This window comes from Anomaloglossus baeobatrachus, chromosome 6 (genome assembly GCF_048569485.1).
Source record: "Anomaloglossus baeobatrachus isolate aAnoBae1 chromosome 6, aAnoBae1.hap1, whole genome shotgun sequence".
NCBI lineage: Eukaryota > Metazoa > Chordata > Amphibia > Anura > Aromobatidae > Anomaloglossus > Anomaloglossus baeobatrachus.
The window spans coordinates 380,889,512-380,903,408 of record NC_134358.1 but is presented as its reverse complement, the minus strand read 5'-3'; the positions used below and the strand labels follow the sequence as shown (position 1 = coordinate 380,903,408).

At 42.1% G+C, this 13,897-nt stretch overlaps 1 protein-coding gene across 3 annotated transcripts in view; it reads left to right on the top strand.

The window, feature by feature from the left end:
• The window catches only part of MLH1 (mutL homolog 1), a 188,064-nt gene extending 175,913 nt beyond the window's left edge, over positions 1–12,151 (top strand). For all 3 annotated transcript variants that reach the window (XM_075316574.1, XM_075316573.1, XM_075316575.1), the window contains 2 exons: positions 7,497–7,604; positions 11,493–12,151. In XM_075316574.1, the coding sequence (XP_075172689.1) occupies positions 7,497–7,604; positions 11,493–11,660 (276 nt within the window). In that variant the 3' untranslated portion in view covers positions 11,661–12,151. The remainder of the gene's footprint in view (positions 1–7,496; positions 7,605–11,492) is intronic.
• Positions 12,152–13,897: the final 1,746 nt, after the last annotated feature.

Sequence of the window (13,897 nt, the reverse complement as noted above, 5' to 3'; positions counted from 1 at the left end):
TCAGAACTTCATCACCTCCCGACCGAGCCGATGCTCTTCTGCAGGCAGAAGGAGTGGTAATCCCTGTTCCTCCTCAGGAACAAGATACGGTTTTTACTTCAATCTGGTTGTGGTACCAAAAAACGACGGCTCTTTCCGTTCCGTTTTGGACCTAAAACTGCTCAACAAGCACGTGAAAACCAGGCGGTTCCGGATGGAATCCCCCCGCTCCGTCATTGCCTCAATGTCTCAAGGAAATTTCCTACCGTCAATAGACTCAGGATGCTTATCTCCACGTGCCGATTGCTCCAGAGCACCGGTGTTGGCTACGATTCGTTATTGAAGACGAGCATCTTCAGTTCGTAGCCCTGCCCTTCGGTCTGGTGACAGCCCCACGGCTTTTCACCAAGTTTATGGCAGCAGTGGGAGCAGTCCTGCACTCTCAGGGTCACTCTGTGATCCCTTACTTGGACGATCTACTTGTCAAGGCACCCTCTCAAGAGGCATGCCAACACAGCCTGAACGTGGCGCTGGAAACTCTCCAGAGTTTCGGGTGGATCATAAACTTTTCAAAGTTAAATCTGACACCGACCCAATCGCTGACATATCTTGGCATGGAGCTTCACACTCTCTCAAAGATAGTGCAGCTCCCGCTGGACATACGGCGTTCACTACAGACGGGGGTGCAGTCTCTCCTTCAAGGCCAGTCACACCCCTTAAGACGCCTCATGCAGAGGCAGTCCCTTTCGCGCAGTTTTCATCTGCGTCCACTTCTATAGGACATTCTTCGCCAATGGGATGGGAAGTCGACGTCCCTAGACAGGAACGTACCCCTTTCTCAGACGGGCAAGGACTCTCTTCAGAGGAGTCCACCCTTCAGATCAATGTTCTGGACATCTGGGCAGGGTATCTTGCCCTGCAAGCCTTCCAGCAGAGGCTGGAAGGCAAACAGATCCGAATTCATTCGGACAACTTCGCAGCGGTGGCATACATCATCCACCAAGGCGGAACACGCAGTCGGCAAGCCTCCCAGGAAGTCCGGCGGATTCTTATGTGGGTGGAAGACAGAGCATACACCATATCCGCAGTTCACATCCCGGGCGTAGAAAACTGGGAAGCAAGACTTCCTCAGTCGCCAGGGCATGGACGCAGGGGAATGGTCTCTGCACCCGGACGGGTTTCAAGAAATCTGTAGCCGCTGGGGGAGGCCGGACGTCGACCTAATGACGTCTCGGCACGACAACAAGGGCCCGATTTTCATGGCGCGGTCTCACGATCAAAGAGCTCTGGCGGCAGGCGCCTTAGTTCAGGATTGGTCGCAGGTCCAGCTACCCTATGTGTTTTCCCCTCTGGCACTGTTGCCAGAGGGCTACGCAAAATCAGCTCCGATTGCCGCCGCGCCATCCTCGTCGCCCCAGACGGGCCGAGGAGGTCGTGGTACCTGCATCTGTGGCATCTCTCGGTCGACCAACCGTGGGCACTACCAGACCGGCCAGACTTACTGTCCCAAGGGCCGTTTTTTCCATCTGAATTCTACGGCCCTGAACCTAACTGTGTGGCCATTGAGTCCTGGATCCTAGCGTCTTCAGGATTATCTCAAGACGTCATTGCCACCATGAGACGGGCTAGGAAGCCGACGTCTGCCAAGATCTACCACAAGACGTGGAAGATATTCTTATCTTAGTGCTCTGCTCAGGGAGTGTCTCCCTGGACTTTTGCATTGCCTACTTTTCCTTCCTTCCTGCATTCTGGTTTGGGAAAAGGTTTGTCGCTCGGCTCCCTTAACGGACAAGTCCCAGCGCTGTCTGTATTCTTTCAGAAGCGCATAGTACGACTTCCTCAGGTACGCACGTTCCTGCAGGGGGTTTGTCACATTGTCCCTCCGTACAAGAGGCCGTTAGACCCATGGGATCTGAACAGGGTACTAATTGCTCTCCAGGAGCCGCCCTTTGAGCCTCTGAGGGATGTTTCACTTTCTCGACTTTCACAGAAAGTGGCCTTTTTTGGTAGCGGTCACGTCTCTTCAGAGAGTGTCCGAGCTAGCAGCGCGGTCATCCAAAGCTCCCTTCCTGGTGTTTTCACCAAGACAAGGTAGTGCTGCGCCTGATTCCGGGGTTTCTCCCTAAGGTGGTATCCCCCTTTCATCTCAGTCAGGATCTCTCCTTCCCTTCCTTTTGCCCTCATCCAGTTCATCGATATGAATTGGATTTGCGTTTGTTGGATCTGATGAGAGCGCTCAGAATCTACTTTTCCCGCACGGCGCCCCTGCGCCGCTCGGATGCACTCTTGTACTTGTCGCTGGTCAGCGCAAAGGGTCGCAGGCTTACAAATCCACCCTGACTCGATGGATCAAGGAACCAATTCTTGAAGCCTACCGTTCTGCTGGGCTTCCGGTTCCATCAGGGCTGAAGGCCCATTCTACCAGAGCCGTGGGTGCGTCCTGGGCATTACGGCACCAGGCTACGGCTCAGCAGGTGTGCCAGGCGGCTACCTGGGCGAGTCTGCACACCTTCACCAAGCGTTATCAGGTGCATGCCTACGCTTAGGCGGATGCCAGCCTAAGTAGAAAAGTCCTGCAGGCGGCAGTTGCCTCCATGTAGGGAAGGGCTGTTTTTACAGTCCAAACTTGAGGTATTAATTTACCCACCCAGGGACTGCTTTTGGACGTCCCAATCGTCTGGGTCTCCCAATGGAGCGCCGAAGAAGAAGGGAATTTTGTTACTTACCGTAAATTCCTTTTCTTCTAGCTCCAATTGGGAGACCCAGCACCCGCCCCTGTTCCTTCGGGATTTTTGGTTGTTCGGGTACACATGTTGTTCATGTTGAATGGTTTCAGTTCCCCGATGTTCCTTCGGATTGAATTGTTTAACCAGTTATTGGCTTTCCTCCTTCTTGCTTTTGCACTAAAACTGAAGCAGCCCGTGATCCCACGGGGGGTGTATATGCAGAAGGGGAGGGGCCTTACACTTCTTAGTGTAATACTTTGTGTGGCCTCCGGAGGCAGTAGCTATACACCCAATCGTCTGGGTCTCCCAATTGGAGCTAGAAGAAAAGGAATTTACGGTAAGTAACAAAATTCCCTTCTTTGCCTCCCAAAAAGTGGAGTATAAAGCAGTCAAAAAATATGGAAAAAATATGTGGCCCCAAATGGTACCAATAAAAACTCCAATTTATCCCACAAAAAACAAGCCCTCATATGACTATGTCAGCAGGAAAATAAAAACTTTAGTCTTCAAAATCCAGTGATGCAACAAATCTTTATTTTGTAAAAAGCAATTTTTAGTGTGGTAGTTGCCAAACCTAAAAGAAACTATATAAACCTGGTATCGTTGTAATCGTACTGACCTGAGGAATAAAGCCGCCTAATCACCTATACCGCAAGGTAAATGGCGTAAAAAATGAATAAATAAAGCCAATTCTTCAATCGCTATTGATTTGTTCATTCTGCTGCTAAAAGCTTGCAGTACAGGGCAGCTCATATTTATCCTGTGCTCTACGCTAAGCACTTACACTGGAGATTACGTGTAAATCTCTGAAAAAAATGTGATTCAGACATAATACCCAACTGAAAGTCACTATAATGAGACAGAGTATATCACTTTGGCCTCACGTCTGGCCTGTGATCCGGTGGTGTCCATATTTTTATGCGTCTTTTCAGACGTGCACAAACGTGCAGTCAGCAACAGTTTTTGTTGATCATTGAAAAGACGGACACCGCTGAACAGAGCCAAACGGAGTCTGGAGTAACTCTGCTGCCTCCTTAGTGAATAGATCCATCGTGGGTTTCATCTGATTCACGTATTTCAGAGATGTAGTTTGAAACCCTTATGTAAGTGCTGAGCATAGAGCACAGGATATAGGGGAACTAATCCAGAATGTTTGCAATCTTTAATGCTACAACATTCACTGCATTTGACACCATGTTGTCCAGAGACTATATTGTTACTACACCTGTAGATGAATACTTAGATGGGTGTAATTTCCAAAAATTGATGACTTGAGAAGTGTTCTTCTGTTCTACAGTTTAGGGGCTCTGCAAATGGAGTGCGCAAACTATTCTAGGAAAACCTGTGCTCCAAAAATCAAATGGCACTCCTTCCCTCCTGAGCCCTGTGGTGCTGCCAAATAGTACTGTACAGTCACATGAGGTATTGTCACATTCAGGACAAATTATGCAACGCATTATGGGACTTTTTTTATTTATTACCCTTGTAAAAATTGCAAATCTGGGGTTTAAACAAATTTTAGTGGTAAAAATGTAATTTTTTTTTCTTTACTGCCCAATAGTATAACATTTTGGACACACCTGTGGTGTCAATATACTCATTGCACCTGTGGATGAATTCATTGAGGGGTGTAGCCTGTAACATGGGGTCACTTGGGGGGTTTCTGCTGTTCTGGCACCTCAGTAGCCCTGCCAATCTGACAAGGCAACTGCAAACCATTGTAACTAAATCTGATCTCAAATATCGTGCTCTTTCCCTTTTTGACTTTGCACTGTGCCTCAAAAGTAGTTTTCGACCACATATGGGGTCTCAAGAAGAAATTCCACAATAAATTGTATGGTGCATTTTTTCCTGATACCATTGTGAAAAACGCTACCTGGTTGAAGCAACATATTTGTGGTAAAAAAAATAAATGTTAATATTTTATGGCTCAGCGTTATAAAATTCTGTGAATCCCCCAGGGGTTCAAGGTGTTCACCAAACATCTAGATACATTTCTTGAGGGGTCTAGTTTCCAAAATAGGGTCACTTGTGGGGGAGCTACACTGTTTAGGCACCTCAGGGGGTCTCCAAACGCGACATGACGTCTGCTAATGATTCCAGCTAATTTTGCTTTCAAAAATTCAAATGGCGCTCCTTCCCTCCCAAGCCCCGTTGTGCAACCAAACAATTGATTTCCATCATATATGAAGTATCTGTCTACTCAAGACAAATTGAACAATACATTGTATGGTGCATTTTTTCCTGATACCCTTGTGGAAAAAAAAATGCTATCTGGTTGAAATAACAATTTCATGGTAAATAAAAATAAATATATTTTCACGGCTCAATGTTGTAATCTTCTGTGAAGCTCCTGGGGGTTCAAGGTGCTCACCAGACAGCAAGATAAATTCCTTGAGGGGTCTAGTTTCCAAGTTGGGGTCACTTGTAGGGGAGCTACACTGTTTAGGCACATCAGGTAGTCTCCAAATGTGACAAAGTGACCGCTAATGATTCCACCTAATTTTGTTTTCAAAAATTCAAATGTCGCTCCTTTCCTTCCAGCCCCTGCTGTGCACCCAAACAATTGATTTCTACCACATATGAAGTATCAATGTACTAAGCACAAATTGCGCAATACATTTTATGGTGCATTTTTTCCTGATGCCCTTGTGAAAATGCAAAATTTTATGGCTTAAGTAACAATTTTTGTCTAAAAAAAAGTAAAATTTTCCCTTTTTCCTTACATATTGCTTTGGTTCATGTGAAACGCCTGAAGGGTTAATACACTTCTTCGCTGTGGTTTTGAGCAGTGTGAGGGGTGCAGTTTTTAGAATGGTGTCACTTTTGGGTATTTTCTGTCACTTAGGCTAAGTTCACACTTCCGTTGTTTTGCATCAGTCACATGTGTTGCTTGACGCATGTGACTGATGCGTTGTACAACGGATAACAAAGAAAGAATTTCATTGTCGGACTCCGTTGTGTGCTGGGGGCGGAGCTGAGGACATCAGTGCCGCGGTCTGCATGGCTGGGGACAGGTTAGTGAGTGAGTGTGTGTGTGTGTGTCTACATGCATGTGTACATGCGGAGTGCGGGAGGGGGCGGAGCCGAGCGGGGCCGTGGAGCTGAGGACTTCAGTGCCGCAGGGACTGCAGGGCTGGGGACAAGTGAGTGTGTGTGTATGTGTGTGTGTGTGTGTGTGTGAGTGTGTACACATGCGGAGTGCGGGAGGGGGCGGAGCCGAGTGGGGAAGTGTCGGCCTCCTTGCACACTGTATTCAGGGTAAATATCGGGTATAAGCAAAGCACTTTTTGCTTGGTTACCCGATATTTATCTTGGATACCAGCTTAGCGCGGGCTCCCTGCACCCGTAACCACTGTAAATATTGGGTAACTAACCAAAGCGCATTGCTTGGTTACCCGATGTTTATCCTGGTTAAGGGGGCAGGGAGCCAGAGAGAGCATGCGCAGCAAAATCCTACGGATCGTGCTGCTCAAAAAACGTTACAGGCTGCCTTGCTCCCGCCCGGCGGTTAGTTAAAAAACGACTGACCGCGACGCAGCGGATGCAACGCAGCATCATCAGTCGCAATCCATCACTAATAGAAGTCTATGGGGAAAAACAGGATTCCTGCAATATATTTTGCAGGATACCGTAATTCCTCAAGGCAACGGATTGTGACTGATGCAAAACAACGGAAGTGTGAACTTAGCCTTTCTTTGTCATCCGTTGTACACGCATCAGTCACATGCGTCAAGCAACGCATGTGACTGATGCAAAACAACGGAAATGTGAACTTAGCCTTAGGTTTCTCAAAGTCACTTTAAATGTGATGTGGTCCCTAAAAAAATGGTTTTGTAAATTTTTTGGGAAAACTGAAATTGCTGCTAAACTTTGACTCCTAACTTCCTAACAAAAAAAATTGTTTCAAAAACTGCACTGATGTAAAGTATACATGTGGGAATTGTAATTATTAACTTTTTTGTGTGACATATATTTCAGATTTATGGGCATAACATTTCAAAATTTGAAAATTGTGACATTTTCAAAATTTTCGCCAAATTTACAATATTTTCACAGATAAACGCAAAAAATATCGTCCTAATTTTACCACTGTCATGGAGTATAATATGTCTCTAAAAAACTATGTCAGAATCAGTAGGATCTGCTGAAGTATTCCAGAGTTATAATCTGTCAAAGTGACACTGGTTAGAATTGCAAAAAATGGCCTGGTCATTAAGGTGAAAACCTTGCTCTGGGATGAAGGGGTTAATGTTAGAACAAGGTGCTGACCCCTTATGAATTATAATCACCTGCATTCCGAAAATAAGATGGTTTTATCCATTTTATTTTCAAGGTATACTGTCAAAGTTATGATGAGGATATACTGTAAGGCTATGTGCGCACGTTGCGTACTAGCCCTGCAGAAATTTCTGCAGCGATCTGAAGAGCACATGTGCGCTTTAGATCGCTGCAGAAATGTCCGTAGTGAGCGCCGATTCCATGCGCTCTGCCTGCAGCTCCTGCCATAGACAGAGCAGGAGCTGCCGGCAAAGCGCAGGAAAGAAGTGACAATCTCCATAGACTGTGCAGGGGCCGCAGGACGCATGCAGTTACGCTGCGCTACAAAGCGCAGCGTAACTGCATGTTTTTACGCAACGTGCGCACATAGCCTAAGGCTCTTTTGATTCATTGTTCAGGGCACTGCTTGTATACCAGCTTATATGAACTACAACACATCAAGTCACTGTATTCTTTGTATCATATTTAATTTATAGTCTTTATAACAGGTTTGCATTAATTTCTGTGCAGGTCAACTGGGACGACGAGAAAGAATGTTTTGAAAGTTTTAGCAAAGAATGTGCTATGTTTTACTCTATCAGAAAGAACTATATACTTGAAGACTCTGCCGCTTCTGAGGTATTTAAGGGGTGACAATATTTATTGTTTGACAAGTAATTCTGTATTAGGCTTAACCTTCGTCAGGCTGCATAATTTTACAACGTTAACAGCGACCCCTTATCTCGGAAGGGGGTGGAGATATTTTATTGAAATATGGCCAATATATTCTGGACCAAAACTGCAGAGATGTCACAAAGTTTCAGCCGTCTACAGCTTTAGGAAAAAGAAAATTATTGCAATTTTAAAACTGAATAGTTACAATTGTACCTACTCAGCCGAACGAAGGTTAAAGGGACTCCGTCATCACTTTGACCTGTTAATATGGGCATACAAATTACCTTTGTAATGTTGTAATGTGAACAGGTGCAAACTGAACATGACGCATAGTAACATAAAAAGGAGACAATTGCACTCTGTAGTGCTACGATATGTGGAACAATGAATATGAGAATATAGACGTGCATTACTGCTATGAAAAACATGTACAAAATGAGATAAGTACTATTCTGATTTCATGTTAGATAGTGAGAATAACATTCAAGTGTGTGTATCTCCATATCCAGAATTGCTTACTTTTTTATACATTCCTCCTGACAAAAAAGTGAAATTAGAAGTGATCAATAAATCCTACAGTAGAAACCAAAAGTTTCCCTCTGCTCTCTATAAAGACACATCTGCAGGTTTTTCTCACTATTTGACATGAAATCAGAATAAACCTTTCCCGTTGTCAAATGTCAGAGTAATGAGAGATTTTTTCAGGCATTTTTCTTACTTTCTGCAAAGTTTCCATCCATTGCATTAGTATTTGGTACCATTAACCTTAAACTGTATGACTTGGGTCAAACAGTTTTGATCTCCTTCCACAAGCTTCTCACAATAGTTGGTAGAAATGTATTCCCATTCCTCCAGACAGAATTGGTGTAACTGAGCCATGTTTGTAGGTCGCCTTGCTCGCACCTGCCTTTACAGTTTTGCCCATAAATTTTCAATATAATGAGATCAAGCTTTGTGATGGCCACTCCAAAACATTGACTTTGTTATCCTTAAGCCACTTTGTAACCAGTTTGGCAGTATGCTTTGGGTCGTTATCCATTTGGAAGACCCATTTCCACCCAAGCTTTAAGTTCCTGGCTGATGTCTTAATTGATGCCACATAATCATCTTACGTAGTTACATAGGTTGAAAAAAAGACTTAGGTCCATCTAGTTCAACCTTCCTCCACCAATTATACATTAAATCATTTGTAAGCAACAATGTTGTGTGTACTGAGGAAATCATCCAGCCATTTTTTAAATAATGTTATAGTATCTGCCATTACCACCTCTTGTGGTAGGGCATTCCACAGTCTGACTGCTTTAGCTGTAAAGAACCCTTTCCTATATAGCTGCCGGAATCGATTTTCTTCCACTCGCAGTGAATTCCCCCTGGTCCTTAGTACTGTCTTTGGAAGGAATAAGTCATGTGCCAGTCCTTTGTATTGACCACACATGTATTTATACATATAAATGAGATCTCCTCTGAGATTTCTTTTTTCTAAGCTAAACACATCCAACTTTTTCCACCTCTCATCATATGTGAGGCCTTCCATTCCTTGTAGTAGTCTAGTTAGCTGGCTTTGAACTGACTCTATCTTCTGAATGTCCTGTTTAGAATGTGGAGACCAAAACTGGATCCCATATTCCAGATGTGGCCTTACAAGTGATTTATAGAGGGGTAACAATACGTTGGGATCACGGGATCTAATCTCTCTTTTTATACACCCTAATATCTTGTTAGCTGCTGCTTGACATTGAGTGCTGCTGCTCAGCTTATTTGTAATGAGAATACCTAAGTCCTTCTCCTGTTCTGTAGTCCCGAGATTACTTCCATTTAATGTATATACAGCTATAGGAGTACTCTTTCCTGGGTGCATTACTTTACATTTATCAACATTAACACCTTCACCCCTGGCCGATTGTACTTTTAAATGAAATTATAAGTTTTACCATATAGTGTACTGGAAAACTGCAAAAAAAAATTCCAAGTGCGGAAAAATTGTAAAAACAAATAGTGTGATTGCATGGTTGCTTGTGGCATATTTTATTCACCGTGTTCACTATATGGTAAAACAGTGTCCATATCATTCCTTAAGTTGTTACGAGTTCATAGATACCAAACCTGTATAGGTTTACTTTTATCTAAGGGGTTAAAAAAATATCAGAATTTGTCCAAAAAAAGTGGCACACTATTTGTGCAATTTTTCACAGCCCGTAGCATTCTCATTTTCTGGAATCTATGTCTCAGTGACAGCTTGTATTTTTGCATCTCAAGCAGACGCTTTTAATGGAAACACCGATAGGTAGAAATAAATTCTACAGAGAACGGATTAAGGTCAGAAAATAAATCTTTTATTGATTAAAAAGAGGGGGGGGGGGTATTTGCCACAAGGCACGGTGACCAAACAGAAGAACCGGCATCACATGCGAATAAAACCACAGTGTGGGGGCAGGGACTCCATGTAAAAAACACACAATTCAGGCAGATGGAAATATGACCACTCTAATACAACATTACATGGGGGAGATGAGATGTAGGTATGCAGTGAAACAATGAAAAAGTAAAGTACAAATGGCTAAAGCACACTGCATCTCATTACCCACATGGTGACATGGTGTAAGAAGATGTAGGAGAAAGTGAAAGGAGGTATGGATGGTAAAGTTTACCTGATCGTGGAGAGAAGTGGAGAAACAGTCCGCACATGCGACGCCAAACCCCGACGCGCACGTTTCGGCGACACCTTCGTCAGGGAATTTTTAATGGTACCATTTTTGCGAAGATGCTACGTTTTGATTGCCTATTATTGCATTTTGCACAAAATGTGTGGCGACCAAAAAACGTAATTTTGGCATTTGAAATGTTTTTGCCGCTATGCTGTTTACCGATCAGAATAATTGATTTTGTATTTTGATAGATCGTGCATTTCTGAACGCAGCGATACCAAATATGTGTATAGTTTTCATTTTTTAACCCTTTAATTGTCAATGAGGCGAATTGGGGGTGAAATGAACTTTTTTAGGTTTTGAGGGTTTTTTTGTTTCTTTTTAAATTTTTTAAAACTTTTTTTTTTTTTTTTATTTTACTAATCCCCTAGGGGACTATAAGGATCAGCAGTGTGATTGCTAATTTATTTCTGTTGATCACAGCTACACAGCTGAGAACACTAGAAATGCTCACCTCTTGTTACTGGCAGCACTTGGCCGGGCGAAACAGGAAGTGACTCATGATAGCTACAGGAGTCATCACATGACCATGTGCTACCACGGCAACCATCGGCTCACAGTGATCACGTTACTGCGATGCCAATGGAGCCGGGTAAGTGAAGATTTACCACGGCGGGGATTTAAATTGCGATGTCACATTTTTGTGTATGTAAACTTTTCACTTTTCTGTAATCTAAATACCTTAAAATATTTTCTCTCTCTCTCATTATTCTGGCATCTGGCAAATACATATATTTTTGGCTCTTACTTGACCGAAAACAGGAAAGGTTTATTCTGATTTCATGTCAGATAGTGAGAAAAACATGCAGATGTGTCTTTTTAGATAGTGTATGTAAACTTCTGGTTTCAACTGTATGTAGCAGAATATAGGACCAATGAAAATTATGTCTTGTTATGCAAAGAGCTCCAAAAAGGATTAATTCAGATTGTAGCGTTGCAATAATAAATGTTTTGGGGTTTTATAAGCCACTTTTCATTATTTATATTAAATTATTTTAATATGAATTGCTATTATTTTCATATAGATTTAGCTAGATTTTTAACATGATTGTATTGGAGGAGCCAGCAAACTGTTAAGTATTACAGTAGTGCTATTAAATCTACAAAATAGCATCCGGTTTTGCTTGACTTTGTATTCTTTTTGTAGGACAAGGATTTGGATGTTGACGCTCCTTCTTGGAGATGGACAACTGAGCACATTTTGTACAAAGCTTTTAAGATGCACCTACTACCCCGAAAAGATTTTGCAGAAGATGGAAGTGTCCTGCAGCTTGCAAATCTCCCAGACCTGTACAAAGTATTTGAAAGATGTTAGCAGTGTTTTCTTGTTGGTGAGATATGTAAATAGATATCTCAACAAATATATATTATATTTTTTATATATATTTTGGCCTCATTAGAAGGTATTGGAATGTACAGTTTTATGAAAAAAGCTACAATCTTATTGAAAATATATTGAGAACAGAACCAATAACTTAATTTCATCAGGGGTTTGCAAAAAACCCGTCAGAACTTTGTAAATCCATAAATGTTCAATGTTTTTGATTGTTAGAATTTGAGAAGAAGATTTTATGGATTAAAACATTGGTGACCTATCCTTAAAGGGCTACATCATTTATATGAACACCTGGGCCCAATCAGAGACTGAACGCACAATGATCAATCATTGTTGGTCTATTGTAATAAGCCAATACTATTACTGCCACAGACAGCCTTTTTATCATTTGTAGCTACTATTTCAGTATGTTAAAATAGAATAGAGCATTTAGCACTTAAAAAACATTAAATATATTTTGTGTCTTTGAATCTTGCTTATTTATAATAAATCTTAAGACCTGCTGTGCAGCTGTCTAAATAGTACAGGTAAAAATATATGAGGACACGGTTGTACAAATTCCCAATCTCAGTCTTTGCAATTCCAGACAGATCCTCACTCACTGGAACAATATTTTCTTACCTGCTGCCCCCGCCCCATCGCTCATTCCCATGTCAGGTATTAACCCTTCAACATGCACAGTTTTTCCTATGATTTGGTCCCGATAAAGCCAGAAAACTGTCCTTCAATGATGAAGTACCACAGGACTACAGGAACACTGCACAATATTTAGTATTCTTACAAAAGGCCAAGTTAAAAATCACATTAAGAACAAACTAAATGGTATCGCTTGTGGCTTCTGTTCACCAACCTGACTTACGTTTCACCAGGGAGGCTTCATCCTAGGCTCAACTTTACTCTCATGAACACACAATTTGTTACTAAGATAACCGATACTAACATGTCTACACCAATACACAAATTTTGTAAACAATAAATACATGGCTAATTTAATTATACACTGAGGGATACACTACATAGAATCCCTCAGGGGAGATGCCAACTTCAAAAAAGGACATTGTAAACAAGGAGAGCAAGGAAGAGAATGGCACAGAAATAATTGGAAAAAAGTAGATTTTATTGAATCAAAACAGTCAAAAATATTTACAAAATGTTATAGAAGGGAATGAAGTCACAGTGGTGTAAGTGGGCTGATTGTTGATGTCAGAAAGAACACAATTGAAAATGACAAAAACCTTACCACCACTCACATAACCCTGCCAAAATGATGATAAATGTATGTGAACCAGGTAAGTGGCCCCAATGTATGAAGCCCATCCAAATTATAAGTCCCATGCAATAAAGTGTACCCAAGGCGTCACAAAAGTACACTCGTAAAGTTGTAGTAGGTATGCTGGTAACAGGAGAAACCTCAGGGTCAATGTAGATATACCAAGGAAATTAAGAGGGAAACCAGGAAGACAGTTATAACGAAGTCACCAAAGGTCCCTTATTAGTCGTGTGGAGGTGTTCACTAACAAAGGAGTGGGGGACTGATGAGTAGAGAAGTGTTTGGGCTCTGGAAGTTAAAATAGAGGAAGTAGATGCACCAATGATAACTATCAAAGAAAAAATGAGTAAGGGCCAGATACATAAACCTGTAGAAAACAGGGAATGCCAAAGGGAAGACAATAAAAGAAAAAAGATAATGAACACTGGTGCAGCTATTGTTCTGCCTGTGCCCAATGGATATTAAGTAGTCGTAGGTCATAGAGGTAAGGCCACAGTAGATATAATAGTAAAAAACACCTCTAAATAAAAAAGACTTTACCAGAGGGCAACTGCAAATAAAAATAAAAAAAATTATGAACACTGGTGCATCTGATTCTGCCTGTGCCCAATGGGTAAAAATTAGTCGTAGGTCATAGAGGTAAGGCCACAGTAGATATAATAGTAAAAAAAACACCTCTAGATGAAAAAAGACTGTACCAGAGGGCAACTACAAAAAACCCATTGGGATGTGTAAAAGTCAAATGCCACAAAGATAATTGTGGAAAGTCAGGAAAAAGGGGAGGAGGGAATTACTGGATGAAGAATTGATTAGGAACGATAGAATGAGTGTAGGAATAGATGCACCAATGAAGACCATCAAAAGAAATTTGTAAAGCCCAGATACATAAACCTGTATGAAACAGGGAATGCCAAAGGGTAGACAGTAAACAGAAAAAAGGGGGATA